The sequence below is a fragment of the Mustelus asterias genome, chromosome 24 (assembly GCF_964213995.1).
Source record: "Mustelus asterias chromosome 24, sMusAst1.hap1.1, whole genome shotgun sequence".
Lineage (NCBI taxonomy): Eukaryota > Metazoa > Chordata > Chondrichthyes > Carcharhiniformes > Triakidae > Mustelus > Mustelus asterias.
Window position 1 is genome coordinate 18,449,198 of NC_135824.1, and position 27,815 is coordinate 18,477,012.

General features: G+C 43.3%; 1 protein-coding gene across 1 annotated transcript; it reads left to right on the forward strand.

Moving 5' to 3' along the window:
- Positions 1-1,549: 1,549 nt before the first annotated feature.
- leo1 (LEO1 homolog, Paf1/RNA polymerase II complex component) lies at positions 1,550-26,649 on the forward strand. Its single transcript, XM_078241357.1, has 12 exons — positions 1,550-1,699; positions 5,926-6,840; positions 9,819-9,920; positions 10,084-10,175; positions 13,850-13,995; positions 17,857-17,941; positions 18,504-18,598; positions 19,634-19,768; positions 21,102-21,237; positions 21,387-21,573; positions 24,349-24,446; positions 26,387-26,649. Exons 1-12 carry the CDS (start codon positions 1,642-1,644, stop codon positions 26,489-26,491), a joined length of 2,154 nt encoding a protein of 717 aa, XP_078097483.1. The 5' UTR covers positions 1,550-1,641; the 3' UTR covers positions 26,492-26,649.
- The last annotated feature ends 1,166 nt before the right edge of the window (positions 26,650-27,815 follow it).

Genomic DNA, 27,815 nt, shown 5'->3' on the forward strand with positions numbered 1-27,815 from the left:
CTGCTGGTAATGTACCCAATAGAGGCCCAGGATTAGCGAGTGACCCAGGTGAGTTGAGGCCAGGGTGGTGGAGTGGGGAGTTGGGGGGCACGATGGGCTCTCTGTGGGACCCCTCCCCTGCCCGATGCCTGGTCCCTCAATCAGGCAGAGTTTGCTTTTCAGACTTTTTACATGTTGACTCCCCTGCCCATGACTTGTTGAATAGCAGCGGTGTCAGGGGATGTGGCCCTTAAGTGGGCATAACTCTCCCTCTGTGTCGAGTGAAGGACTCTGTATATGGTTAGAGAATCTGCTTCTAGTGTCCCTGTGGCAGGTGAAAGAACCTCCCCATAATGCCCCCTGTGGCAGGTGAGGGTCTGTAGCATACCCTCTGGTGGGTTTGGGAATCAGAATCACAGAATCTGTTACAGTGCAGAAGGAGGCCATTTGGCCCATCATGTCTCCACTGGCTCTTTGAATGAGCATTTCACCTATTGCCATTCTCCTGTCTTCTCCCCATAACCCTGCACATTGTTTATTTTCAAATAATCAATTAATTCCCTCTTGAATGCCTCGATTGAACCCATTTCCACCACATTTTCAGGCAGTGCATTCCCAACTGACTCATTGTTTGGAACAACTTTTTCTCATATTGCTTTTGCTTCTTTTACTAATTACCTTAAATCTGTGTCCTCTGGCTCTTGATCCTTCCAACAATGAGAACAGTTCCTCCCTATCTACACTGTCCACAGCCCTCAAGATTTTGAATACTTTTTTCAAATCTCCTCCCAGCCTTCATTTCTGGGCGGCATAGTGGCACAGTGGTTAGCACTGCTGCCTCACAGCGCCAGGGACCTGGGTTCGATTCCTGGCTTGGGTCACTGTCTGTGTGGAGTCTGCATGGTCTCTCCGTGTCTGCATGGGTTTCCTCCGGGTGTTCCGGTTTCCTCCCACAGTCCGAAAGACATACTGGCTAAGTGCATTGGTCATGCTAAATTCTCCCTCAGTGTACCCGAACAGGTGCCAAAATTTGGCGAATAGAGGATTTTCACAGTAACTTCATTGCAGTGTTAATGTAAGCCTACTTGTGACTAATAAACTAAACTAAAACGTTTCTATAAGTTTATGAAATCTGTCTGTAGTGCCCCTGGTGGTGAGTTAGGGAATATGCCTGGAGCATCGTCTATGGCACGTTAGGGAACCTCAGGTAGGCCATTTAGGACTGAGATGAGGGGGAATTTTGTCACTCATAGGGTGGTTAATCTTTTGAATTTTCCACCCCAGAGGACTGTAGAGGTTCAGTCATTGAGTATGTTCAAGACAGAAATGGATATATTACAAGAGATACCAAGGGATATGGGGTAATGAGGGAAAATGACATTGAGGTAGAATCCAGGCAGGATATAGTACAATGGCAGAACAGACTGGAGGGACCGAATGGCCTCATCCTGCTCCATTTCCCCTGAAATATGCCCTGCAGCGCCCCCTGTGGCGGCTGAGAGAATCTGCCCCGCAGCGGCCCCCTGTGGTTCGGAGGAATCCACGAGCAGCAGCGTCGGCTTCAACCTCCTCCGGCCGAGTGCGGGCGCTGCCGTGCGCGACGAGGTGCCGTAAAATGAGCGTGCCGTTTACGGTTTCGGCTTGTCTTCGCGACTCGGCAAGATGGCGGACATGGCGGATTTGTTTGGCAGCGACGCGGACAGCGAGCCCGACCAGAAAGGTAACAGCAGCCTGTGGGGGAAGGGGCGGGTGATGTCTGCCACTCTCTCCCCCGGGTCGGGGGTCTGTCACCATCGCCCTACTCGGGTTTATTCACTCACTGAGGCGGCTTCTCCCGGCACCTCGGGCCCTGACTCCATTGGTGATTGAAAGATGCTGAGACTGGCCCTAAAGGAGGGCGGCTTGTGGTCTTCTCACTGAGTGAGGGGCCGAGTGGGGAATAGGGGAGATCAGACCAGCTCCCCCTGTCTCCAGAATCTCTCCTGAGGACACCAGCTCAAATTTTAAAAATTATTTATTAGTCACAAGTAGGCTTACGTTAACACTGCAATGAAGTTACTGTGAAAATCCCCTAGTCGTCACACTCCAGCGCCTGTTCGGGTACACTGAGGGAGAATTTAGCATGGCCAATGCACCTAACCAGCACCTCGTTCGGACTGTGGGAGGAAACTGGAACACCCGGAGGAAACCCATGCAGACACGGGGAGAACGTGCAGACTCTGCACAAACAGTGACCCAAGCCAGGAATTGAACCCGGCTCCCTGGCGCTGTGAGACAGCAATGCTAACAGCTGTGCAAACTCTACCATTTGTAGATTTGTGCACCAAACCTGTGGTGATCTGAGCCACCAAAAAAGCACCCCCCCCCCCCCCCCAAGCTCTTTCACCACCTGCTGGCCCTTCTCCCCAAGACTCAATTCTCAGTCCCCCGAAGGGGTTTGCAACAAGCTGCCATCAAGGTGGACCACCAGCTTCTGAGGGCAATTAATAATTCGTAATAAATCTAACCTCGTGTTTGTTACGCATTTGGAGAGCAAAAATAACGATGTTGATGAAATTAGGTTTTGGACTCCACATCCCTACGATTTGTGCAGCAATATCACTTAAAAATGGGGATGGGGACCTAAGTAAGAGGAGGGAAGGGGACGGTGGGGAGGTCAGACCAGCCACCAGCTCCCCTGACTCCAGAATCTCTCCTGAGGACATCACAATCCACCTTTTGCAGATTTGTGGTCAAATCTATGGTGATCTGAGCCACCAAAAAGGGGCATCTTGTCTACAAATTCCGCCCCCCCCCGAGCTGTTTAGCCACCTGCAGCCCCTTCTCCCCATGACCCCATTTTTACCCCCCCCCCCGAAGGAGTTTGCAAGCTGCCATCAAGGTAGACCACCAGCTTCTGAGGGCATTTAACAATTTGTAATAAATGTAACCTCGTGTTTGTTACACATTTTTGAGAGCAAAAACAGTGTAACAATTCTGCAAAAGTTTGATGAAATTAGGATTGTATGTATTTTTGGACTGCTCAGTCCTGTGATTTGTGCAGCAATTTTACTTAAAGATGGAGTTGTGAGCCTAAGTAAGATTGTCTTTTGGATAGTCACTATCGACTCGATAGCCAAACGGCTTCCTTTTGCACCAGGCATTCTATGATTCTTGAAGAAATCCCTCCTCCCCCATCCCTACAGTATCAATCTCATCCTATTGTCTTTGTCTTTAGCACTGACACAGGTCATCCAGACGCGAAACATTGGCTCTATTCTCTCTCCACAGATGCTGTCAGACCTGCTGAGATTTTCCAGCATTTTCTGTTTTTGTTTCCAATTCCAGCATCTGCAATATTCTGCGTTTATCTGAAAGAAATGTTGTTGCGCCCCACCCACCAACCCCATATATTCAGTTTTCTTTTTAAACTAAGTGCAAAAAAACTGCAGTGCATTGCATATACAAAGACTAAACAATTACAACAATACACTACCGCACTCTCCTGGTCCTCCGGTTCCCTCCCATAGTCCAAAAGATGTGCTGGTTATCATAGAAATCATAGAAACCCTACAGTGCAGAAGGAGGCCATTCGGCCCATCGAGTCTGCACCGACCACAATCCCACCCAGGCCCTACCCCCACATATTTACCCGCTAATCCCTCTAACCTACGCATCTCAGGACTCTAAGGGGCAATTTTTAACCTGGCCAATCAACCTAACCTGCACATCTTTGGACTGTGGGAGGAAACCGGAGCACCCAGAGGAAACCCACGCAGACATGAGGAGAATGTGCAAACTCCACACAGACAGTGACCCAAGCCGGGAATCGAACCCAGGTCCCTGGAGCTGTGAAGCAGCAGTGCTAACCACTGTGCTACCGTGCATTGGCCATGCTAAATTCTCCCTCAGTCTACCGAACAGGCACCGGAGTGTAGCAATTGGAGGATTTTCACAGTAACTTCATTGCGGTGTAAATGTAAGCTTATTTGTGATACAAATAAATAATAGATATGGTGCTGTGCTAACAACCCAGAGGCCATTAGTTCAAGTCCCACGATAAGTTACAAAATTGAATTAAACTAATTTGATAACTGTGAGCCAGTACCAGCGGAGGTCTTGTGGCATAGTGGTAGCATCCCTGCCTCTGAGTCAGAAGCTCCAGGCTCAAATTCCACTTCAGGACTCGATGGCCATAGAAGGTGTGTTCATAACTTGGCCAAACAGGTGGATTACCAGCCTGTAAATCTTGGCAAAATGCCTGCTGGCAGGTGGTCAAGAGTGCCCAGTCAGCCAGGTTCCTGGTCAGCCATACTGCACAGGGCAGTGACAAACCACTACAATACTTTGCCAAGCATAATCATGGACCAATCCAATGGAAGGCAATGGTCGCCAATGCCCTTTGAGGGAATGGTACCTGAAGGAGGAGGAGGAAAGTCAATACCAGGAAAAACTCATGAATACTGCTGTTTTGGAAAAACTCAAGCATGATATTCTCCAGGGAAGGGGTATTTTGCTTGTGAATTCGCATTATATGGTTAATGCTGAATTCTAATGGGACAATTTGGAACTGGCAATAAACAACTAACATGCCATGCACAATCCAAGGCTATCGTTCTTTAAAAAATGATCTCTCTATCTCCAATAGAACATCCTGCCTTCGAGGGCCTTGTGGGGAGGAATTCAGTTCTTGGTAGGATATATACCCAAATTCTTTCTGCGAATTATTGATGTGGCACACTGTTCAATCCTCTTGTTTATTTGCAGCAAATGTTCCACCTTAGAACTATAGAACCATAGAATTCTAAAATCCCTACAGTACAGTACTATTTGGCCCAGCAAGTCTGCACCGAATGTCCGAAAGAACATCTTACCCCAAGGTCCATCCCGCGCTCTATTCCAGTAACCCCATGCATTTACCATGGCTAATCAACCTAACCTGCCCATCTTTGGAAAGTAAGGGGCAATTTACCATGGCCAATCCACTTAACCTGCACATCTTTGGACTGTCGGAGAAATTCCACACAGACACTGGGAGAACGTGCAAACTCTACACAGATAGTCGCCCAAGGCCGAATCAAACCCAGGTCCCTGGCACTGTGAGGCAGTAGTGCTAACCATTGTGTCACTGTGCCACCTTGAACAGTGATTTTCTTTAGGAGTCCACAGACACACTAGTCTTTGTATAAGCAAGCTCTTTTAGAGAAGGTTTTTTGACTTGTTACTCCATTCTTCGCTATAATAGACGTGAATGCATTGATGTCACAATTTTATTGTCTTTTTCTTTTAATGTTGTGGAGTCCAGCTCTGTTGAGTTGGGAAATGAACATTACCTAACTGCTGGTTAAGGATGAACAAAAAAATATGAGGAATATTGTATTTATTTTCTTACCAACTAGTAAGAGACCTGTGGGGCCGGGGCAGTTGAAAATAATTCGGCAAATCTATCTTGTTGTGGTGTTTCACTTGGTTGAGACACAATTTTGTCCTGTTGAGGATGTGGAAGGAGATTCACGTTCTGCATTTTTGGACTTGTGCAATGGATGAGAACGTTTGCTGTTCTTTTAAAGCCAATGCACGCTGGTTGCCCATGGTTGTTGAGGTTGCATTGTTTGTGATTTAGGTTCCCAGGCTTTAAGGACTTATGAAATAGGTAGATCGATTGGTCATGCTAAATTGCCCCTTAGTGTCAGGAGGGCTAGGGTAAATACTTGGGGGTACGGGGATAGGGCCTGGTTGGGATTATTGTCGGTGCAGGCTTGATGGGCAGAAAGGCCTCTTTCTGCACTGTAGGGATTCTATGAAAGCAGTGAGCAAATCCAGGTAGTCTGTCCTTCTGTTAAGCTGTTTCATTGTATTAGAATCAAACTACACAAAAAGCTCATATTGCTGTCACAGTATCTTATAATCTGAGTACAGGGACAGAAATGGAACCAGGTTCATTCGATTGATTTGTTTGTTCCACAGATTTTGACTCGGGATCTGGATCTGGCTCTGATTCGGAGCAGGAACAAGCAGCATCTGAAAGCAACCCTTCAGGGAGTGAGAGTGAAAGGGAAGATGCGAATGAGGATGAAGATGGGAGAGAGGCTGCAAAGCCCAGCAATAAGGAGCTATTTGGAGAGGACAGTGAGGATGAAGTACACTCGAGACACAGTGGGAGTGACGACAGATCTGATAACCAGTCCGTAGCTTCAGGACACTCTGATCAAGATGAGGTCCAGCATTCGGAGGCAGAGCAACAAAGTGGCTCTGAAGAACAACAGTTTGACAATGAAGATGACGACAATCGTTCTGATGCAGGCAGTGTGGGTTCTGACGCCGGCAGTGTACACTCTGACGCCGGCAGTGTACACTCTGATGCTGGTAGTGTACACTCTGATGCTGGCAGTGTACACTCTGACGCTGGCAGTGTACACTCTGACGCTGGCAGTGTACACTCTGACGCTGGCAGTGTACACTCTGACGCTGGCAGTGTACACTCTGACGCCGGCAGTGTACACTCTGACGCTGGCAGTGCCCGTTCTGACGCTGGCAGCGTCCACTCTGATGCTGGCAGTTCCTGTTCTGATGCTGGCAGTGCCCATTCCAATGCTGGCAGCATCCAATCTGACGCCGGCAGCATGCGATTCCACTCTGAAGCTGGCAACGTCCATTCAGATGCCGGCAGCGCCCACTCCCACTCCGATGCTGCCAGTAACCACTCCCACTCTGATGCTGCCAGTAACCAGTCAGATGCTGAGGTTTCTGGGAAGGAGGTGCACTCTGAGAATGAGAAATGGGAGAGAGAGTCCAGAAGTGACCAATCAGATGAAGAGGAAAAACCGCATCATTCAGATGAGGAGCAGCACCTATCAGACGATGAACAGGAACATAAATCAGGTAAATAATTTGGCATTTGCCGGGATTGAACTTGGTGCATTCCTGGTCTGTATGGCCCGGGTACTGATTGAGCAAGTTTGTTGAGCATTGCTGCAGCCCAGCCTCGGTTGAATTAAGTGAAACATAATTTCAGGAGAACTCTGAGAACTGTGTTAGTTAAACACTTTGATTGTCACAAGAAGAAGCAACAATTTTGTGCGTAGTTTTCCAGTTCCCCATTAGTGGTTTCAGATTCTTCAAATCAATAATCAGTTTTGCAAAGGAAGCTTTGAGGTCATGCTAGGTTTTGGTCAAAATATTGCTTCATTATTTCCCTTTAAAATACTTGTGTGGTGCCAGCACTATGAAGTTTAAATTGTTTCTACTTTTAAGGTATCATCGAGCCAGTTGACATACCATTTTAAATGCATTCATCAAAGATTCATCAAGGATAAATGAAATAAATAACCTGTGTGTGGAAATCTGTGGCGGAATTCTGCCATTTTAATTCTGTGTGGTGTTGAGTGGCTCTGGTAGCGCCTTTCCCACTGACCCAAATAGCAGGATCCTGCACCAGATCCTGGTTTGGGAACCTCATTAATTATGCACAGGTGAGTTCCATTCAATTTGTCCACCATCAGTTGATAGGTTCAAAGGTCCCAGTGCCATATTTAAACACCGGTCCAGCACAGATTTCCTCAGATATTGAAGCAGTTCAAATGCAGCAAGATCTAGACAATATCCAGGCTTGGGTTGACAAATGGCAAGTAACATTCATGGCACGCAACTGCCAGGCAATGACCATCACCAATAAGAGACAGTCCAACCACCGTCCCTTGACATTCAGTGGTTTTACCATCACAAATCCCCAACTGTCAACATTCTTGGGGTTACCATTAACCAGAAACTCAACTGGACTCACCACATAAACATAGTGACTACAAGAGCTGGTCAGAGGCTAGGGATACTGCGGCTAGTAACTCACCTCCTGATTCCACAAAGCCTGTTTACAAGGCACAAGTCAGGAGTGTGATGGAATACTCCCCACTTGCCAGGATGGGTGCAGCTCCAACAACACTCAAGAAGTGAGTGTTGTTGGAGTTGACACCATCCAGAACAAAGCAGTCCGCTTGATTGGCACCACATCCACAAACTTCCACTCCCTCCACCACCGACGCTCAGTAGCAGCAGTGTGTACTATCTACAAGATGCACTGCAGAAATTCACCAAAGATCCTTAGACAGCACCTTCCAAACCCACGACCACTTCCATCTTGAAGGACAAGGGCAGCAGATACATGGGAACATGACCACCTGCAAGTTCCCCTCTGAGCCACTCACCATCCTGACTTAGAAATGTATCGCCGTTCCTTCGCAGTCGCTGGATCAAAATAATAGAATTTCCTCCCTAACTGCATTGTGGGTCAACCCACAGCACGTGGTCTGCAGCGATTCAAGAAGGGAGCTCACCACCACCATCTTCTCAAGGGCAACTAGGGATGGCCAATAAATGTTAGCCAGCTAGCGATGCCCATGTCCCACAAATGAATAAAAAAGAACACTTGTATTACTCTCTCCAGCCACCTATCTTCACCAAACTGTGCAGGATATCAGCAACTCAGAGGGAAAAGGCTAGCAGCCTCAAGAAGAAACCTGTTCCTTGATTCAACTACTCTTCCCCAGAACCCATGCTCCACCTGGACCTCTACCCACTGCATCTGGATCCATCCCCTTCCAGTAAATGATGTGGTATCTTTTTGACTCCCATGTTTGTGAATTTTTCACACAGCTTTGTCCGGGCCCAGTTTCCCTCCTCTTGGCCTTCCCTCTGCTTTCCTTGTTCATCTTCTTCATCCACCTCCTTGCCCTTCTGCCGGCCATCGTGAGCCCTCGCCTTTCTGTCTCTCCTCTCCCCCCCCCCCCCCACCCCCCCACCCCCCCCCCCCCCCCCCTTTCCTTCTTGCACAGCCCTTCTTCCACATTGCCCCCCCATGTCTTTGTTGGACCACTCTCGCCTCACATCCCAGCCTCACCTCGCATTCAACCCCCATCGAACATCAGACCTTTGTTGCAGTGGCAGTATGAGTGCGGCAGCACAGTCCTGTACAGATGGACACTGGTGTGTGGCACCAGGGGCAAGGGGACCTCTGTACTCCCCAAAGCGAGGCACTGTACTGACCCAACTTGGTGACACAGGAGGGTCCATGGGTCCAGCAACATATTGCTATGCATGAAAACCAGCTCAGGTTAGGGATGGAGGCTGGAACCAGTCTGCCCCGGCAGAGTGGTCAACAGACCATCAGGAGCAATGCAGCACTATGCAGGAAGTTGTTGCACTTACCCTGAAGTCTCTGGCAAACTGAGGACCGTCTCATGCATGCCACTCTTTAGTAATTGGGTTTGACACTGATGTAAATTTCCGCTGGCGTGGTGCTAGATTGAAAGGCCTGGCGGGATATCAGCAGGCTGTTTTAATGAGCATTCATGAGATGCAAATTAATGCAAATCGCATTTGCGCCACTTGCCAGCGGGAAGAGCGACCCACCATTGGGAGAAATGCAAAGGGATTATACACCGGCGGGTTTCTAACGTTTTGGCTGCCACCAGTTCACTACGCCCGCCCGCCACCAAACCTCCCATGGACTGGTCGGGAGAGTTCCACCCCATGAATCGTTATTTATATTTCCAATTGTATGAAATCACTCCAATTCATTGGGAATCTACCTAATGGCAGAACTCTGCGTTTTTCATTTTCCAAATGGAATATCAATTGCTTTAATCAGTTTCCAACATTTTAAGCTGGTGAAATATGGCTACGTTTTTTTCCAGAGGTTCATGGCTTTAATATTTGTAATCTCACATATTGAGAGGATCACTCTCCTGATTTGGTTTTGAGCAGTTCTGTTCTTCTGCGAAAATAACTGTGTGAGGACTCTCAACATCAATAAGTTTCCGAGTCAAATACTTGTCTTTTAAACTGTTCCCCATTTTCAATTTCAGTTTCTGCAAGAGGCAGTGATAGTGACGATGAAATCATTAGACAGAAACCAAAGAAAATAATTGCTTCAGATTCTGATTCTGACAGTGATGTAAAAGATAAAGGTAACCTTCTTTATTTTAACCTTCGGTCGAAAAGGTTTTGTTCACAAACTTTCCCTCTACTTTTTAAGGAAGAAAAAGATGCCAGTATATCGGTGCTACTTGCTATGCACTACTGTACAATGTTTCCCTAAATAAGTCCCTAAATGATGTGTCTGTACTGCAGATAAAATAGAAGGAGATGATCTCTTTGGGGGTGCAGATGATATTTCATCCGACAGCGAAGGTGAGAAGCCTCCCACTCCAGGCCAACCTGTCGTAAGTATTTGTTAAATATTTCCAATAAGGGGCATCTTGACAAATGCATGAATAGGATGGGAATAGAGGGATATGGTCCCCAGAGGGAAAGGGGGTTTTAGTTCGGTCGGGCAGCACAGTTGGTGCAGGCTTGGAGGGCCGAAGGGCCTGTTCCTGTGCTGAGGATTTCTTTGTTTGATTTCCATTTTGAAGACTGCGACTAACGCAGAAACGACAACATTTTTAGTTGAATTTCCTCCAATTTAGTTTGAACATTTTAAAGTTTTCATTTTTAAGTTGCGCTCAGCCATGCCAAACTTGCAGGTCGAATTGCACGGAAACTGACCACTCAGCTGAACCAGTTCATGTCAGCATTGTGCTCCATCCAAGCTTCGTCTCGCCCTTCCTGTTAGTATTTGTATTTATTCCTGTTGGCTCACTGGAGCTCTGCTGTATTAATGTATGCACCAGAAATGATTTAACAGACCTAGCACAGGAAACAGAGAGAGAAGAAGCAGCCCATGGAAGAGATCACACGCCATTAGTAAATCTCCCATTCATTTTTAACCAAGCCTGTCCCATGTATTACATCTCGAATACACTTCCCCTCAACTCCATCAGCAAAACCCCCTTTTTCCTTTTCCTTTATACTCTTATCTTGCTTCCTTTTAAAATGCATCCACTCTACTCACCTCAGCTACTCTGTGGTAGCAAGCTTCACATTCTCAGCACTCTGGCACAGACACTTCTTCAGAATTTCTAATTTGATTTCTTGGTGGCTATCACATTGGCGACCTCTGGTTTTGCTCTTCCCTGCAAGTGGAAACACTCTTAATTTTAACATGAGATGCATAACTGCTTACTTAGAGTACTGGGAATCGATTAAAAAAAAAAAGAAAATAGCGTGATTGAATTTTTGCAAGTCATTGGTTAGGCCACAGATCATATGTACAGGGATGATTCTCGAAAATTATACTAGGAAGGAGAACTTACATTTACGAAGAAAGGATTATTATTGCTGGGTGAATGGAGGTTTAAGATTAAGAGGCTTAGAGAAAGTAATAGTTTCCACTGGCTGCTATTTTTTTAATCCGTGGGACTTGGAATCTGGATTCTCACTATAAAACCAAAGAGGAATGTTAGATTGGCATGAAATGACGTTACACCTCCTTGACTAGTGACATTGTTGCACTGTTCTTTAAATTTTTAGCTAGTTAGTATGTCAAGTTGAAAATCATGGAGTGTTTTGTCATTCTTGGTGACTACTTGTTTTTATCAGCAATGAGGAATGGTTAGCACTGGGAAATGGGACACTCTTCCATTTTTGCACACTCAATCACATCATCGAGTACTTTCAGTTTGAGTATATGGTATGATCAGTTGGGTTGTCTTATGAGGAAAGGTTGGACAAGCTAGGCTTGTATCTGCTGCAGTTTAGAAGAGTAAGAGGTGACTTGATTGAAGCATATAAAATCCTGAGGGGTCTTGACAGGGTGGATGTGGAGAGGATGTTTCCTCTTGTGGGAGAATCTAGAACTAGGAGTGACTGTTTAAAAATATGGGGTCGCCCATTTAAAATGGAGATGAGGCAAACATATTTCTCTCATGGGGTCCTGAGTCTTTGGAACTCTTTCTGAAAAGGCATTGGAAGCAGAGTCTTGGAATATCTCTAAGGCAGAGGTGGAGGGATTCTTGTTGAGAAAGATTATTGAGAGTAGGCGGGATGCAGATTTGAGGTTACTATCAGATCAGCCATGATCTTATCAATTGGCGGAGTAGGGGCTCGAGGGGCTGAATGGCCTACTCCTGTATCTTGTTTGTATGCAAGGTACATTCCATTGACCCTGTGCAATCTATTTCAACCCACAATGTCAAAGGAGTCCTGCTAATGAACATGTGTGAATGATTCACTTTTCTGGGTAATTGCTAAATCAGTGGAATTATATAAAATGTGCTAATACCCACCAGTACTGACAAGAGAGACCTCATGTCATTCGGCTGGACAGTGCTGCAATACAATTTCTACAGCTGAAGGGAGAATGTCCACATTGATTTCAATAGTTTTAATTGTTTACAAACTAGGAGAATATTAATTAAGTGTGAAAACTATGGTTTCAGTCACACAATATACAAATACTGGAGAAAATGAAGGGTACTATGTAACATTGAATATGTCTTAAAATTCTGCCAGCAGAATGTTGATTTAGTGGCCTCCAACATCAAGATTATTTGATGTTTTTTTCCCCCTCTTCCCTGAAAAGATAATGTGAAGTTCCAGAAGTATTTGCAATTATTTTAAATATTTCTTCATGGGATGTCAACATTAATCGCACGTCCCTGTGTGCCCTTGAAGAGATGATGGTAAGCTGCCTTATTGAACCACTGCAGTTACTGAGGTTATTATACTTTGTCACAGTGGTTGGTACAACTGCGAGGTTTGCCAGGCCACTCCAGGAGGCAGTTAAGAATTAACCACAAGACCAAACCTGGTAACATATTTCCTTCCCAAAAGGACATCGATGACCCAGATGGTTTTTTACAACAACCCGATAAAAACAAAATACAGCAGATGCTGGGATCTGAAACAAAAACAGAAAATTAGCATCGATTAAGAGATGAACGTGTTCAACAACTTTAGAATATGAATGCTCTCCTCCACCTCCACTCAAATTCCATTCATTTTATTTCATTCCTTTTATCTTAATTTATTTTTATTACTTTTTATTCTTATTATTTTTAATTTTAATTTATTCCATTGTTTCATTTGTCCACTTCTAAATCTCGCTTTCCATCTTGTTCCCCACCCCAACCATCTCTCAAGGGCCATCTGCCACATGTCTCAGATTGCCCTTTGACACTCTACACCATGGTTCTGCCATTTATACATTCCGATCTCTTAATGGACGCTATTGGCACCACTCTCAGCCTTTATCACCACCATTTACATTCCCTTTGTCTTTTTATCTATGACATCTTGGTCAATTATACAAATTAAATCTTGCTCAATTTTGTTAAAAAAGCGCCAACAGTATAAATCTAGTCTTATTTTATTTGTCTTCAGCTCTGACGCAGGGTCATCCTGACTTGAAACGTTGGCTCTATTCTCTCTCCACAGATGCTGTCAGACCCGCTGAGATTTTCCAGCATTTTCTGTTTTTGTTTTACAAATACCCAGTGGTTTCCTGGCCAACATTGCTGATACTATATTTTTATTCCAGATTTAAAAATAAAAATGATCAGAATTTGGGTCAAGGGGAATTAGGGATTGGCAATAAATGCTGGCTCAGCCAGCGATGCCCATGTCCTGGATCATTCGTTCAGACCTCTGGACATATCCGCTATACCTATTCACTACACCCTATCTATCCTAACTAATAGCCAGAGAGACTGGCATGAACACTCCTTGAATGGTCATAGCCACCTTCATAGTAGCTGGTAGGGTAGTTCGTCCCATATGGGAAGACTTTCATGGGCTTCTACAAGTCATATGATAAGGAGTTGGGACCGCCCATATCCAATGAGAGTATCTAGCTAGATGTCAACAAAGAATTTAGAACTGGAGCTCTGGTCTGCACTCATTGGGACTTTGTGACTCGGGGCAGCAATGCTAGCACTATGCCAAATATACATTTGGCATCAACCGTTGCGTCCCTCATCCCCCCCACCCCCGCTTAATGATTTCCTTTTTGCTTCAGGATGAGTACGGCATGGATCAGGAACATCAAGAAGAAGAACCAATCCCAGAAACACGGATAGAAGTAGAGATTCCTAAAGTGAACACTGATTTGGGAAATGACCTGTACTTTGTTAAGTTACCTAACTTTCTTAGTGTGGAGCCCAGGTACGTCAGACTTGTATGTTGGCTTCTTCTTAAATATTTGTATGAATGTACAGGCCAGGTATCTCATCCATTTTAAATCACAGCATAGATGCAAAGGACTATTTGGCCCATTTTAACTCATCCAGAAATATTGTACAGATCTTCAAGGTAGTAATCAATTTATTAATTTCAGAGTTTTTCCCCTCCACTATTCAGCTCAGAAATTCATTCAATATGTTGTGTAAAGAACTTGGTCACAAAAGGTTACGTTTTTGTTACCTCTTTTTAAGGCTAAAATCCAAAATTGCCCTCTGATGTTAGGGATAAGTCTTCTGGCTGTTCTCTGGATTGTCTCCAGTGTCTCACTTATCATTTTAATGGCCACAGTACTCAAAACATATTCTAACATAGGAATGTTATTTTTTTATTCATTGTATGTGGGCATTTAGTACCTATCCCTAATTACTGATTGGCTCATTTCAGAGGGCATTTAAGAGTCAACCAAATCACTGTGTGTCTGGAGTACCATGGTTGGCCGATTTCCATCCCTTAAGGGCATTAGTGAATCAGATGGGTTTTTACGACAATCGACAATGGTTTCATGGTCATCTTTGGGCTTTTAATTCCAGATTTTTATTAAATTCAAATTCCGCCCTCTTCCATGGTGGGATTTGAACCTGGGTTCCCAGAACATTAGCCTGGGTCTCTGGATTACTAATCCAGTGACAATATCATTGCCTTCTTCCCCAATAGCAGTGTAGACCATTTGGCCCCTCGAGTCAGTTCCACCATTCAGTGTGATCATGGCTGATCCTCGACCTAACTCCTCTATCACCTTTACCCCACACCCCTTAATACCTTTAGACAGCAAAGATTTATCGATCTTGGCTTTAAAATTGTTTAAAATCAGTTGCCGTTTGCAGAAGTGTTTCAATTTTTTGGATTAACCTTTCTGTGTGGAAGTGATTTGTAATCTCACTCCTGAAAGTTTTGGCTCTCATTTTTTGATCCTAGACTTTCCAAGCAGCTGAAATGGTTTCTCTCTCTCTGCCCTGTCTATTTCCCTTAATAACCCAAAAACTGATCAGATCCTCCACCCCTCCAATGTTGTAAATTCCAGTTAATAAAACCTACTTCGTGTAATCTCACCCTGTGATTCGGGTTAACATAGTCCACGTATCATTGTGAAAAATTTGCGTTGCACTCCATCTTAGACTAAGATATCCTTCCTATGGTGTGGTTCCCAGAACTACTCGTGGTACTTCAGATATGACTTAACCAAGGCTTTGTATAGCTGTAACATATCTTCTACCATTTTGATTATTCTCTATACCTGTTCATAGCATTGAATAATGTGTACATGGAACCCGAAGTCTCTTTGGACATCCACTGTTTCAATTTTTTCAACATTTAAGAAGTACTTTGTTCTAGCCTGTTTATGTCCAAAGTTGATGATCTCACATATGCCGAAGTTAAAATCCATTTGCCACAGTTTTACCCATTCGCTTAATCTATTACTATCACTTTATAATTTTCATCCAGTGTCACCTTTCTTTGTGTAACCAGGTTTTAATATTTCCCTTCTGTCTCATCATCTAATTGTCATAAGAAGCAGACCATGTCCAGATGCAGCACAACCTGGACAAACTCAGATTATGGTTATATATGCACCACACAAATGCTAGCCAATGGCCACCTCCAACAAGGGCGAATCTAACCATCTCCCCATGACATTAAATGGCATTACCATTGCTCAATCCCCAACTATCATCATGCTGTGGCTTACCATGAACCAAAAGCTGAACTGGACCCGACTTATAAATACCGTGGCTACAAGAGCAGATCAGAGGCTGTGAGTTCTGCGGTAAGTAACTCGTTTCCTGATTCCCCAAAACCTGTCCACCATCTACAAGACACAAGTCAGGAGTGTGATGGCATACTCTCCACTCGCCTGGATGAGTGCAGGTCCAATAACCCCTGAGAAGCTCAACACCATCCGGAACAAAGGCAAAATACTGCGGATGCTGGAATCTGAAACAAAAGCGGAAAATGCTGGAGAAACTCAGCAGGTCTGACAGCATCTGTGGAGAGAGAATAGAGCCAATGTTTTGAGTCTGAATGACCCTTCATTTGAGAGGATCAACCCGGACAAAGCAGCCGCTTGTTTGGCACCCTATCCACTACCTTCAATGTTCACTTTCTCCACCACTGATGCACAGTGAGCAGCAGTATGTACCATCTACAAGATACTTGCAGCAACTCACCAAGTTTCCATCAACAACCCCTTCCAAACCCATGACCTCTCCTATCTAGAAGGACAAGGGCAGCAGATGCATGGGAACATGACCACCTTCAAGTTTCCCTCCAAGCCAGCACCATCCTGACTTGGAACCATATTGCCATTCCTTAACCGTCACTGAGTCAAAATCCAGGAGCTCCCATCCTAACAGGGCTGTGGGTGCACCACAACACATGGACTGCAGCAGTTCAAGAAGGCAGCTCACCATCACCTTCTTGAGGCCAATTAGGAATGGGCAACAAATGCTGGTCTAAAAACTGAAGTCCACATCCCATGAATGAATAAAAAATAAATTAACTGCAGTGAGTCATTGAGGTCGCAGTGTAGATCCTTGCCGAATACCACAAGAGACAGCCAATTAGTCTCACTGCCCATCATCCCTACTTTTTTGAAACACAAATACCAGAATGGTATTCAATGTAACCTGACTTCCCCGACTTGCATTCTCCTAATTTGGCTTTTGAGGCAGGAGGTTTAATTCCCACATCAGAGACTTGAGCACATAATTCAGGCTAACACTTAAAAGTTGAGTATGCTGCGCTGTTAGAGATGCCGTCTTTCACCAACTGAGGCCTCATCTATTCCCTAAAGTGGATGTAAAAGATCCCATGGCACTGATCAAAGGAAAACAGAAGAGTTTTCCAAGTGACCTTGCCAATCTTTATCCCTGAATCTCATTACAGCAGTGACGACACTTCAAAAGTATTTAATTGGCTGTAAAGTGATTTGAGACGTCTGGTGGTCTGGAAAAGTGCAATTTATAAATGCAAGTTTTTCTTTATTTCAACCAGCGTCATTAAACAAAAGCAGACTATCTGGCCATGTGCATCATTGTTTGTAGAAACTTGCTGTATGCAGATTGGCTGCTACAATTCCCCAACATTGAGTAGTGACCCTGCTTCAATAAGTGGCCAGTTGGCTGCAAAGCACTTTTGGACATTCTAAGATCATGAAAGCCACAATGTAAATGCAAATCCTTTTCTATATAGTTGAACATTTTATTAACTTTGGTGATTATAGCTCCTTGGTGATTGGACACGTTGAATACTGAATCTACTAAAACCTTTAATTCTATTTCAGCTCCCTCCTTAGCTATTTAAACAATCTTTAAAAGTGTAAACATTTTGGTATCTCTTTCCTGCAATGCAGGTACTTGTGATACCATCTTCACTTGCGTCATGATGCAAATATAGATGCTGACACAATAAGATAAGATAAAGGAAACACTTCCTTTGTCAGATGACATTGGTTAACATCAGATGTTCTTTTGTACTTTTGACTGAATATATCACAAAGCTGCATGTTCTGTGGTAAAAGTTAAAGCTTTGTTTTGGTTGCATTGACCTTTTATGAAATTATTTATATTTTGCTGTGCTCTCTAGCAGTTAGCTGAAACCAATTCAAGTCTGATTCTACCTGAGACAGACTGACTCATTTGGTACTTTTGAGACTCCCCAGTCAATTTGCAGGGTACATCAGGATTATTGCTTGTACATCACAGCTAGCTTGCTTGAGCATGTACCATAACAGTCATGGGTGTTTGTAGTCGTTGTTAAAATCGTCTTCTTTCTTTGTTGTTTTAGACCATTCGATCCCCAGTACTATGAAGATGAATTTGAAGATGAGGAAATGTTGGATGAAGAAGGGCGAACAAGACTTAAACTAAAGGTGAGGCCTACTCTCTAGGATCAGTAGTAAACACACCTGATGGCTAAGATTTTACTGCATGTGTTTTGTTTTGGAGAGTGGGGGTGGTGGGAGTTAATGTAGCCCAATCCATCCAATGAAGCAAACCAGCCTCCCGTTCATTGACTCTGTCTACACTTTCCGCTGCCTCGGTAAAGCAGCCAGCATAATTAAGGACCCCACGCACCCCGGACATTCTGTCTTCCACCTTCTTCCGATGGGAAAGAGATACAAAAGTCTGAGGTCACGTACCAACCGACTCAAGAACAGCTTCTTCCCTGCTGCTGTCAGACTTTTGAATGGACCTACCCTGCATTAAGTTGATCTTTCTCTACACCCTAGCTATGACTGTAACACTACATTCTGCACACTCTCGTTTCCTTCTCTATGAACAGTGCGCTTTGTATAGCATGCAAGAAACAATACTTTTCACTGTATGCTAATACATGTGACAATAGTAAATCAAATTAAATCAAAAATTCATCATCAAGAAAGTACCTGAGTTATTGACAGCTTCAAGTTGAATTTTTGTTTCTAAACTTAGGTTGAAAACACGATTCGCTGGCGAGTGCGTAAAGATGAAGAGGGAAGCGAAACTCGGGAAAGTAATGCTAGAATAGTAAAATGGTCAGATGGAAGGTTGGTAATATTCATTATAAATACAGACTAAAATGTTTCTGAACAAGGTTATAGGAGCTGTATCACTTTCTATTTTGTAAAGAAACTTGAGATATATTCTGATTTCTTATGAAGACCTTGGTTTAAGTTTGCTTTGAGTTATTTGTTGCACGTCCATGAACCAAAAAGATGCAGAGCATGCAGTCTGTTCAGTCAATCTGCATTGATGGTTATGACTAGCAATGTAGAAAGAATTCTACTTTCCTTAAAAGCAGAAACAAATGTGGGTGTTTATGTGTGCATGCAATTGTGTGTCTATGAGAGTGAATGTGAGGCATTGAGTCTCCCATCAGAAGGAACAATTAAGCAACTCTTTCAAAAGTAATGCTTTTATAGAAATGCCTGGACCTAGTGGTGCAGGTATACTGCACCTGCTGGTTTTACACATTTTAGTTTGAAGCATCAATTTATTGGCAATTCAACTCAGATTGGCTAAAACTAGCGAAGTGCCCAGTTTAGCTGTTAGTAGTCAGAGTGCAGGCGGTACTTAACCAGCCCATGATTAGGCAGGATTTGGTGAAGAATCCTGAGTGCGCTAATAGCTACACTAACAACCAATTTAAGATAATCAGTCAAGTTTGTAGCGTGGTTCATTTTTGTTCACTACAAGCGACGTACGTTCAGACTCAGGGACATGTTCTCTGCGAGCAAAAATATGTTCAAGCCTTCTGCCATTTTTGAATTACATGGAAAAATGGGGAGCCTATTCTTCCAGTTGCTTTCTCCATGGCGACGCCGCAACCACTCAGAGTCAACTTGCCAACAAATCAGCATCCTTTTTCCCCTGCAGTACAAATTGTCGTGATTGTTTGAAATTTGGCACTCTTGTCTGTCCTGATGAGTGCAAGATAAAAAACTTTAGCAATGCGTCTCCCTTTTCAGCAATAATAACTGTTCTTATGTTAAAGTTCAATGACCTGTGAATTTCTGTGTTGTTTCAAGCATGGGAAACTGTCTGCACACACCACATTCAAATAATTTCTTTTATTATTGTAGCATGTCCTTGCATCTCGGAAATGAAGTTTTTGATGTCTACAAGGCTCCGCTTCAAGGGGATCATAACCATCTGTTTATTAGGCAGGGAACTGGTTTGCAAGGTCAGGCAGTCTTCAAAACCAAGCTTACCTTCAGGTATGTTGAACTCTCAGGAATTGAAATTAAACACTGCTGCCTCACAGCGCCAGGGATCCGGGTTCGATTACCAACTTGGGTCACTGTCTGTATGGAGTTTGCACATTCTCCTTGTGTTTGTGTGATTTCCTCCGGTGCTCCGGTTTCCTCCCACAGTCCAAAGATATGCGGGTTAGGTGGATTGGCCATGCTAAATTGTCCCTTAATGTCAGGGGGACTAGCTGGGGTAAATGCATGGGGTTGTGAGGATAGGGTCTGGGTGGGATTGTGGTCAGTGCAGACTCGATGGGCCGAATGGCCTCCTGCACTGTAGGATTCTATGAAAACTTAATCAGGTGTCTAATAAACTGTAATGAATGCTTTAGGATGAATTTTCTGATTCCGCCTGATGTGGGAATCGTAGAAAATTTGGCTCACCATTCAAAGGTCCGTTGACCTAGGGCAGGAATTTCTGGTCTCAAGGTGGGCGCGACCAGAACATTCCGCCATTTGTGTGAATGACGCACCATGGCTTTATCAAAAGAATGTTTAACTTGAGTGGAAATATTTGATGAGGATACATTGGGATTTTCACAGTAACTTTATTGCAGTGACACTAATAAATAAACTTAAAATTTATCTTTCAAGCAAAAAAACTGCTTTTACAATGGAATGTTTTATATGAAAAATGACCTTAAGATGTATTTTAGTTCCATAATCTAATAAGGTTAAATGCTCACGGTGCCCTTTGTGTTAAGCTGTGCAAAATAAAGGAAGCAAATGTTCCCTTTATCTGGCCATTTAGAAAATTAAGTCAGCATCTGGGTTCATTGTGATGATATAAAGTGGTGATTGTGTAATGTCAAAAAATGCTCCACTGGACTTAAGCCATACTTCCCAAGTTCAGAGGTTTTCCAAACCATCTCTGAAAGTGCAATATCCACACCAATTCCCACACCCACATCAAAATATTCTATCTATCACTTTGGGGAGACTCCACAGTTGATTAATCTGTTTTTAGTACCTGCCCCAGTTTCCACTCCTGTTGTAGGAATTTAGATATCTGGCAATGGCAGGCTGTTTGACTGACCACTGGGAGCCAGGCTGATTACTTTCCTCATCTGATGTCTAAATGTGCACTTTCCAACTGATAACCAGTGGATTATAATCCAGAGTGAGTGACTCAGTTGATTATTTTTCTCTCCCTGAAGCCGATTATGATGCCCTAGCTACAGTCCCATCAGTACCTCTCTGAGTTGTATAGTATATTTATCCTCAAGACTATAAGGCAAATTTATTAGTTTCTATGGTAAAAATGTTGGTACTAAAGCATCTTTATCCCAATGTTTCACAGGCCTCACTCCACAGACAGTGCTACCCACAGGAAGATGACCCTGTCTCTGGCAGACAGGTGTTCAAAAACACAAAAGATTCGAATCCTTCCCATGGCTGGCAGAGATCCAGAATCCCAGCGCTCTGAAATGATAAAGGTAGACAAACCTGACTGAACATTAATGAAAATGATTGAGATGGAGGTGTCCTCTCTGAAAGCACATGCATTTATTGGGATAAATAATATTGTTGTCAATGCAGCGAGTATCCAGTTTGGGAGTGTAAAAGCAACTTCTGGTCTTGACAGAAAGAAGAGGAGCGTCTGAAAGCTTCTATTCGAAGAGAGTCACAGCAGCGCAGAATGAGAGAGAAGCAGAGTCAGCGAGGTCTTAGCTCCTCCTACCTGGAACCTGACCGCTACGATGAGGAGGAGGAAGGTGACGACACCATCAGCCTCGCAGCCATCAAGAACAAATACAAGGGGGGAGTTAGAGGTATGGTAACCAATCAAGAAATTTGTGCACTGAGCAGCTTGTTCTCACTAATATAAGGCATTGTTCTTTTATGACAAAGCTTTCCATTTGCTGCTGAAAGAGTGATCTCTTTGTGAATACAGTATATTGTTTTAGTTCTTTCCAGAAAGTATTACACCAGTTTGTATAAATAATCACCCTACGTGTACAAGTGGGATTGCGGATGATACACCAAGTCGCATGTTAGGTTCTGAGTCTAGAACCCGTGGTTACAAATGTGCAGAATATTTTTCAATACTGTAATTGATAAAAAATAACGGTTGTAAAGTTATAAAAGCTTCTCTCAAACGTAAAATAGTTTTTCCTCCACAGTTAACAGCCAAAGGAAATTGCAGGAATGTGTGGCTAATTCAGTTTCAATCGCACGTCATCAATTGTGGGATGAAAAGAGACGTCTGCTATTTTTAAAGCAGAATTTCCAACCCCAGTTTCCCACAAATAGTTTATTCAGAGGCTTTTGATGTTTTTGTGTCATAAGAAGATAGAGGTCTACAAGATTATAGTGGCATGGACAGAGTGGATAATCAAGTGCTCTTTCCTAGGGTAGAAAATTCAAGTACGAGGGGACATAGGTTTAAGGTGCGTGGGGAAAAGTTTAGAGGAGATGTGCGAGGCAAGTTTTTTACACAGAGGGTGGTGAATCTCTGGAACGTGCTGCCCGGGGAGGTGGTGGGAGCAGGTACGATAGCGGGATTTAAGGGGCAACTAGACTAATACATGAATAGGATGGGAATGGAAGGATATGGACTCCGTAAGTGCATACGGTTTTAGTTTAGGCAGGCATCATGATCGGCACAGGCTTGGAGGGCCGAAGGGCCTGTTGTTATGCTGTACCATTTTTTGTTCTTCTTTGTTCCACTGCTTGGAGTGCACATTGCCTATTGGAAGAGCGCATTGAATGGCTAAGCCGGTTGTTTTTACAGGGACTGCTGCAAGCAACCTTTGTGGATTGTGTAAAAGAATAAAGAGCTTTAATCTTCATCCAGCCCCCAAAATACTTCCCACCTGCTGCCAGCCACTCTTTACCACTCCCATGCATCAATTCTTTCTCTGTGAAGGAGTCAGTGGATTTCCTGTCTCTACCCCACCCCCATCAATGAGCTGGCTGTTGGTATTCTTTCAACACCTGTGGCTCACATATTATTGTAATGAGGCATGAACGTAAAAACACTTCAGGGCTCCTGTCGTGTCATCAGGCAGACAAAGCAGAAACCTCACAAAGCACCTGCTCAATGTGGCGTTTTATTTGAAAACCACTCCTTCCATCTAAGAATTCTGTTTATACTTGAATAAAAGCATCTGGTATGAAAGGGGAATGAATGTCACCAAGAACATTATAAATGTAATCACTTTTGTGCAGAACACATTCTAAGAAACTTAAATGTTGAATTTATGCCGACATTAGCATGTGAGCACTTAATGACATTTCTCTGTCCACCATTTTAACCACAGCCTTTTAATATCCTGCAGCGTAATATCACCATGTAAGTTGCTATGATAATAATGGTAGCATGTTAAACATCTTAACTCAAGTTCATATTCAGTTCAAATGCACGTATTTGGTTAATTATAAGATAGACTTAGCTCTGCACTGCATGCCTGTAAATCCATCTTTTAAAAAGTTACAGGATGTGAGTAGGGCCCATCATCGATCTAGCAGTCATGGCTTGTTTCCTAGAGTACATTGCTTAGAAATGATCTTGGAGGAGCATAGCTGGAGAAGATGAAGATGAGAATAGGGCAGAACAGGTAGCAGAGACTGAGGAAGAGGAAAAATAAGAATTGAGAACTCTGGTCCAAGCAGTGAATTTGTGAAATGGGGATGCATTCGATTATCAGAGCAGGGGCAGAGATCTAGGTGTGGTACGGCAGGAATTTAGTCTAGTAGTTGATGAGAAAGGTAACCGTTATGAGTATATGAGAACCAGACTTTGCTTTCAGGCAATAGGCAACAGTGGAGTGGGCTGGTTTGTGAACAATTGAAGCAGCAAAGTTTCAATTTGTAGCCAGTAAGAGCAAAGGTTCATCTGGGAGCGAGTGGAGGAGAATAGATCAGTTCAAGAGCCAGACGAAGAGCAATGTTTGATTCATATATCCGAGCAATGGAGTACGGTCCCAAAGCAAGCAGATTTTCATTCAGTGAACCAACCAAAGACCAGAACTTGATTCGGGAGAACAGCAGAGTGGAGTTTGATCCAGGATAAATTGTGGAGAAGCAGAGTAATGCTCCTGAAATGACAAATTTAGATCCAGTTAGGAGACCGGAAAAGAGTGAAGCATATCCCAGAAGTTGAACAGGGTAATGGCTGGGTCATTAATCATATTCAAGGCTGAGCCCAGTTTTTGACAGACAAGGAAGCCAAGAGTTATGGGGAGCAGCCATGATCTTATTGAATTGCAGAGCAGGTTCGAAGGGCCGACTAGCTTATTCCTGCTTCCTCGCCCTATGTTCCTATCTCAACCTTGGAATCCACAAGGTGATTTCAAATAGTAGTCAGGGGCTCAACAGCATAGTTGGTCCTGGTGAATAGCAAAGTCCTTGTGGCAGAGAAGTTCATTCAGAAATCCCAATTCTTTTATGATTGGAAGTGCTGGGTTTCAGCTTCGTCTAATACACTACTAAAGCAGAGCCAATTAACTTGAATCAAAATATTCAGCAATAAATCACTCTAAAATCTCTTCATGTAAGTGTCATAAGAATCCAGTTTAATTATTGTATGTTCATGTTTGTTTCAGAGGAGCGTGCTCGTATTTATTCCTCAGATAGTGATGAGGGGTCTGATGATGACAAAGCACAGAGGCTCCTGAAAGCCAAGAAACTTGACAGTGATGAGGTTTGTACAGTAAAGTTGCATGCATAAATCCAAAATCCAAATGGCAATCGTTACTGGAGATTTCAGTAATGTGCAACAAATGGTATCCATCTCTGTGTGTTGTCAGCTGGTTTTTATTTTAAAACGTTGACCAAGAGCTTGACGCCTGCCATATTATTTAGAACTGAGATAAGGAGAAATTGCTTCACTCAAAGGGTTGAGAATCTTTGGAATTCCGACTGCAGAGGGTTGTGGATGCTCTATCATTGAAAACGTTTAAGGCTGGGATAGACGGATTTTATTTTTTTATTTGTGCATGGGATGTGGGCGTCGCTGGCTGGGCCAGCATTTATTGTCCATCCCTGAGGGCATTTAAGAGTCAACTTCATTGCTGTGGGTCTGGAGTCACATGTAGGCCAGACCAGGTAAGGACGGCAGATTTCCTTCCCTAAAGGACACCAGTGAACCAGATGAGTTTTTACCACAATCGACAATGATTTTAAGGTCATTAGACTTTTAATTCCAGATTTTTATTGAATTCAAATTTCACAATCTGCTGTGGTGAGATTCGAACCTGGGTCTCCAGAGCATGACCCTGAGTCTCTGGATTATTAGTCGAACAACAATACCACTACATCACCTTATTGGATATTGAATACTATTTTGCAGAAATTTGCCAACATAATTTCAAAAGCAGACGTGTATGAAAATCTCTCCCCTCACTGAAAAGGTTTGCCCTGAATCAGGATAATATATTGACAGCTTACTAACGACTTACAAACGTTCTACGTATTGACCTTGAAAGCAGGATCAATGGGTTATGACAGCTTTAGCAAATGCAGAACACTGCATCTAATATTTTATTTGGAAGAATCAGAGAAACCCTACAGCGCAGAAGGAGGCCATTTGGCTCATCGAGTCTGCACCGACTCTTTGACAGACCATCCTACCCTGGCCCTATTGCCATAACCCCACGTATTTACTCCGCCAATCCCCCAACCAACACATCCTGGGATACTAAGGGGCAATTTAGCAGGGCCAATCCACCTAACCTGCACATCTTTGGACTGTGGGAGGAAACCGGAGCACCAGGAGGAAACCCACGGAGGTTGAACCATCTTTAATTGCAATCACACTTATTCTATTATGTAGTTAACTATTTCAACAGCATTTAAGTCTTTTTATAAAATAGTTCCAGATCTATTTAATAACCTAAAGAAAATGCCAACTTTTCTGCCTGGTAGTTGTGGTCATTTGTATTGTCGCCACTTTGGAGGACAGCTGAACCTTCAGGAGCCTCCCGAGTATCATCTAATCTTGATCTTCAAGATTTTCCTCCGAGCCACTAGCCAACGCGTGCAACTAATGTCAGTGCAGTGGCAAGTTAGCACATTGGGAAACCAGAAGCAGCAGATCCCTGTTAGGCTGCAGGGGAGCAGGTTTGACCCATAATTTGCAATGTAAGAACTTTGCTTCCTCTGCCCTCAACATAGCAAAACTACCTTTATGAAATATATGGCTATTGAAATAATCTAATTTGTAGCTCTTTTGGTGAGATACGTCAGTGATTCTCATCATTGACTTAGGGCATCAAGTTACCTGTCCTGTACATGTTCAGGGGTGGCACGGTGGCGCAGTGGTTAGCACTGAAGCCGCACAGCGCCAGGAACGGGGGTTAGATTACCTGTCAGTGCAGAATCTGCACATTCTCCCCCGCCTGCGTGGGTTTCCTCCGGGTGCTCCAGTTTCCTCCCACAGTCTGAAAGACATGCTGGTTAGGTGGATTGACCATGCTAAATTCTCCCTCGGTGTACCCGAACAGGAATTTTCACAGTAAGTTCATTGCAGTGTTAATGTAAGCCTACTTGTGACACTAATAAATAAACTTAAAAACATGCAAGTGTGATGAATGCTTATTCTATTGTATTTTCTCTATCCGCACTGTTTGCCCCCCCCCCCAGGAAGCTGAACATTCTGGAAAGAGAAAGGCGGAAAATGACGATAAAGCTCCCAGCAAAAGGGCAAAGAAGTATGTGATTAGTGATGAAGAGGAAGATGACGTGTAAGCTGTCCGAAGTGGATCAGATGGCTTGTATCGTCTGACATTTAATTGTACAGTTATTTTGTAAGTAGCTATGTTGTCTGATTTTTGGCAAATTTTGGTCATCATTTGTAACTTGGTGGTTCAAAAAGATAAAAAAAAATAAACTTTTTTAAAAAGTGGATTTTAAGTGATTTCTCTTATAGCTGAGAAGTAGTCACACGGTACTACTTACAATTTTTTAAAAATTCGAGACTGCCAATGTGAAACAAAATAGATAAAGTTTGTTTCCCGTTGCTTTATTTATATATATATATATGTATATATATTTTATATATATATCAGTTTATGGAATACAGGTATAGACATGGCTTTGATTGTGTTTAACTGGAACTGTTACTTGTGTATATATTTGGTGGGACAATATTTTTTGTTTTCAAATTATCAGCTAATCTGTTACTGAGGAAAAATATTCCTTGCCCATTTATTTTAACTCTTGTGAAGGTCCTGAAACAGAAACATATATTCAACTAAAGATATATAGAATTGGAACTGTACGAGTTGCTAAATATGGATCCTTTTTTATTTATCTCTTCCGAGCGGACTCCCTCTGCCAGTAAATGTGTGCATGGTAGCCTCAGGTGAACAAAATGCACAATAAAATTTTCAATACACTACATCTCTTTTCCTTCTTGTCTTGCACTCTTTCAGTTGTCTTTCTTTCCTCCATTTATATGCCTCTCACACTTTTACCTCGTTGTGTCTGATTCCTTTTCTTCCTTTTTTCATAAATTCCTCCTGTCCGCTCACCTGAATTCAATAAAAATTAATTTACGGTAGAACACTTTGGAAGAAAATCTCATCATGAAAGATGTCAGCGTCAATTCATGTGACTTTGAAAGGAATCTTGAAGTGTTGGAATTGTCAGTCAGCATGTCTAGTCACTGGAGAGTAGCAATCGACAAAGCAAACAAAATCCAAGTTAGTGTTCCAATCAGATTGCACCTCGAGGACTCTGTTTATTTTTTGCCAGTGACACACAAATGAGACATTCAAGCCTTGAGAAATTTCCGACCTTCAGTTGTGAAAGGAGGCAGCTGAATGGGCACCTGATGATGATGTATAAGGTAATAAACCGTCTAGAAAAAGTAAAGTTGGACACTTAACACGACAATAAGACATGGGATTCAGCTCTAAAGATTGAGAGACAAATTTAAGACTAATGTCAAGAAATAGTTCACACTGATTGGAATGGATTTTTAGCTAGGCCCTGGAGACGGAAGCTTTGGAATGATTTTAAGAGACAGTTTGATGCCGCGATGCAATTGTGCATTTTTTTGAATGAAAGG

Excerpts from the sequence above, each read along its gene's own strand:
- leo1 (XM_078241357.1), top strand. The coding sequence starts at position 1,642 with ATGGCGGACATGGCGGATTTGTTTGGCAGCGACGCGGACAGCGAGCCC. Across the intron at positions 6,841-9,818 it reads TGAACAGGAACATAAATCAG|TTTCTGCAAGAGGCAGTGAT; the intron begins GTAAATAATTTG and ends TTTCAATTTCAG. Across the intron at positions 19,769-21,101 it reads AAAACCAAGCTTACCTTCAG|GCCTCACTCCACAGACAGTG; the intron begins GTATGTTGAACT and ends AATGTTTCACAG.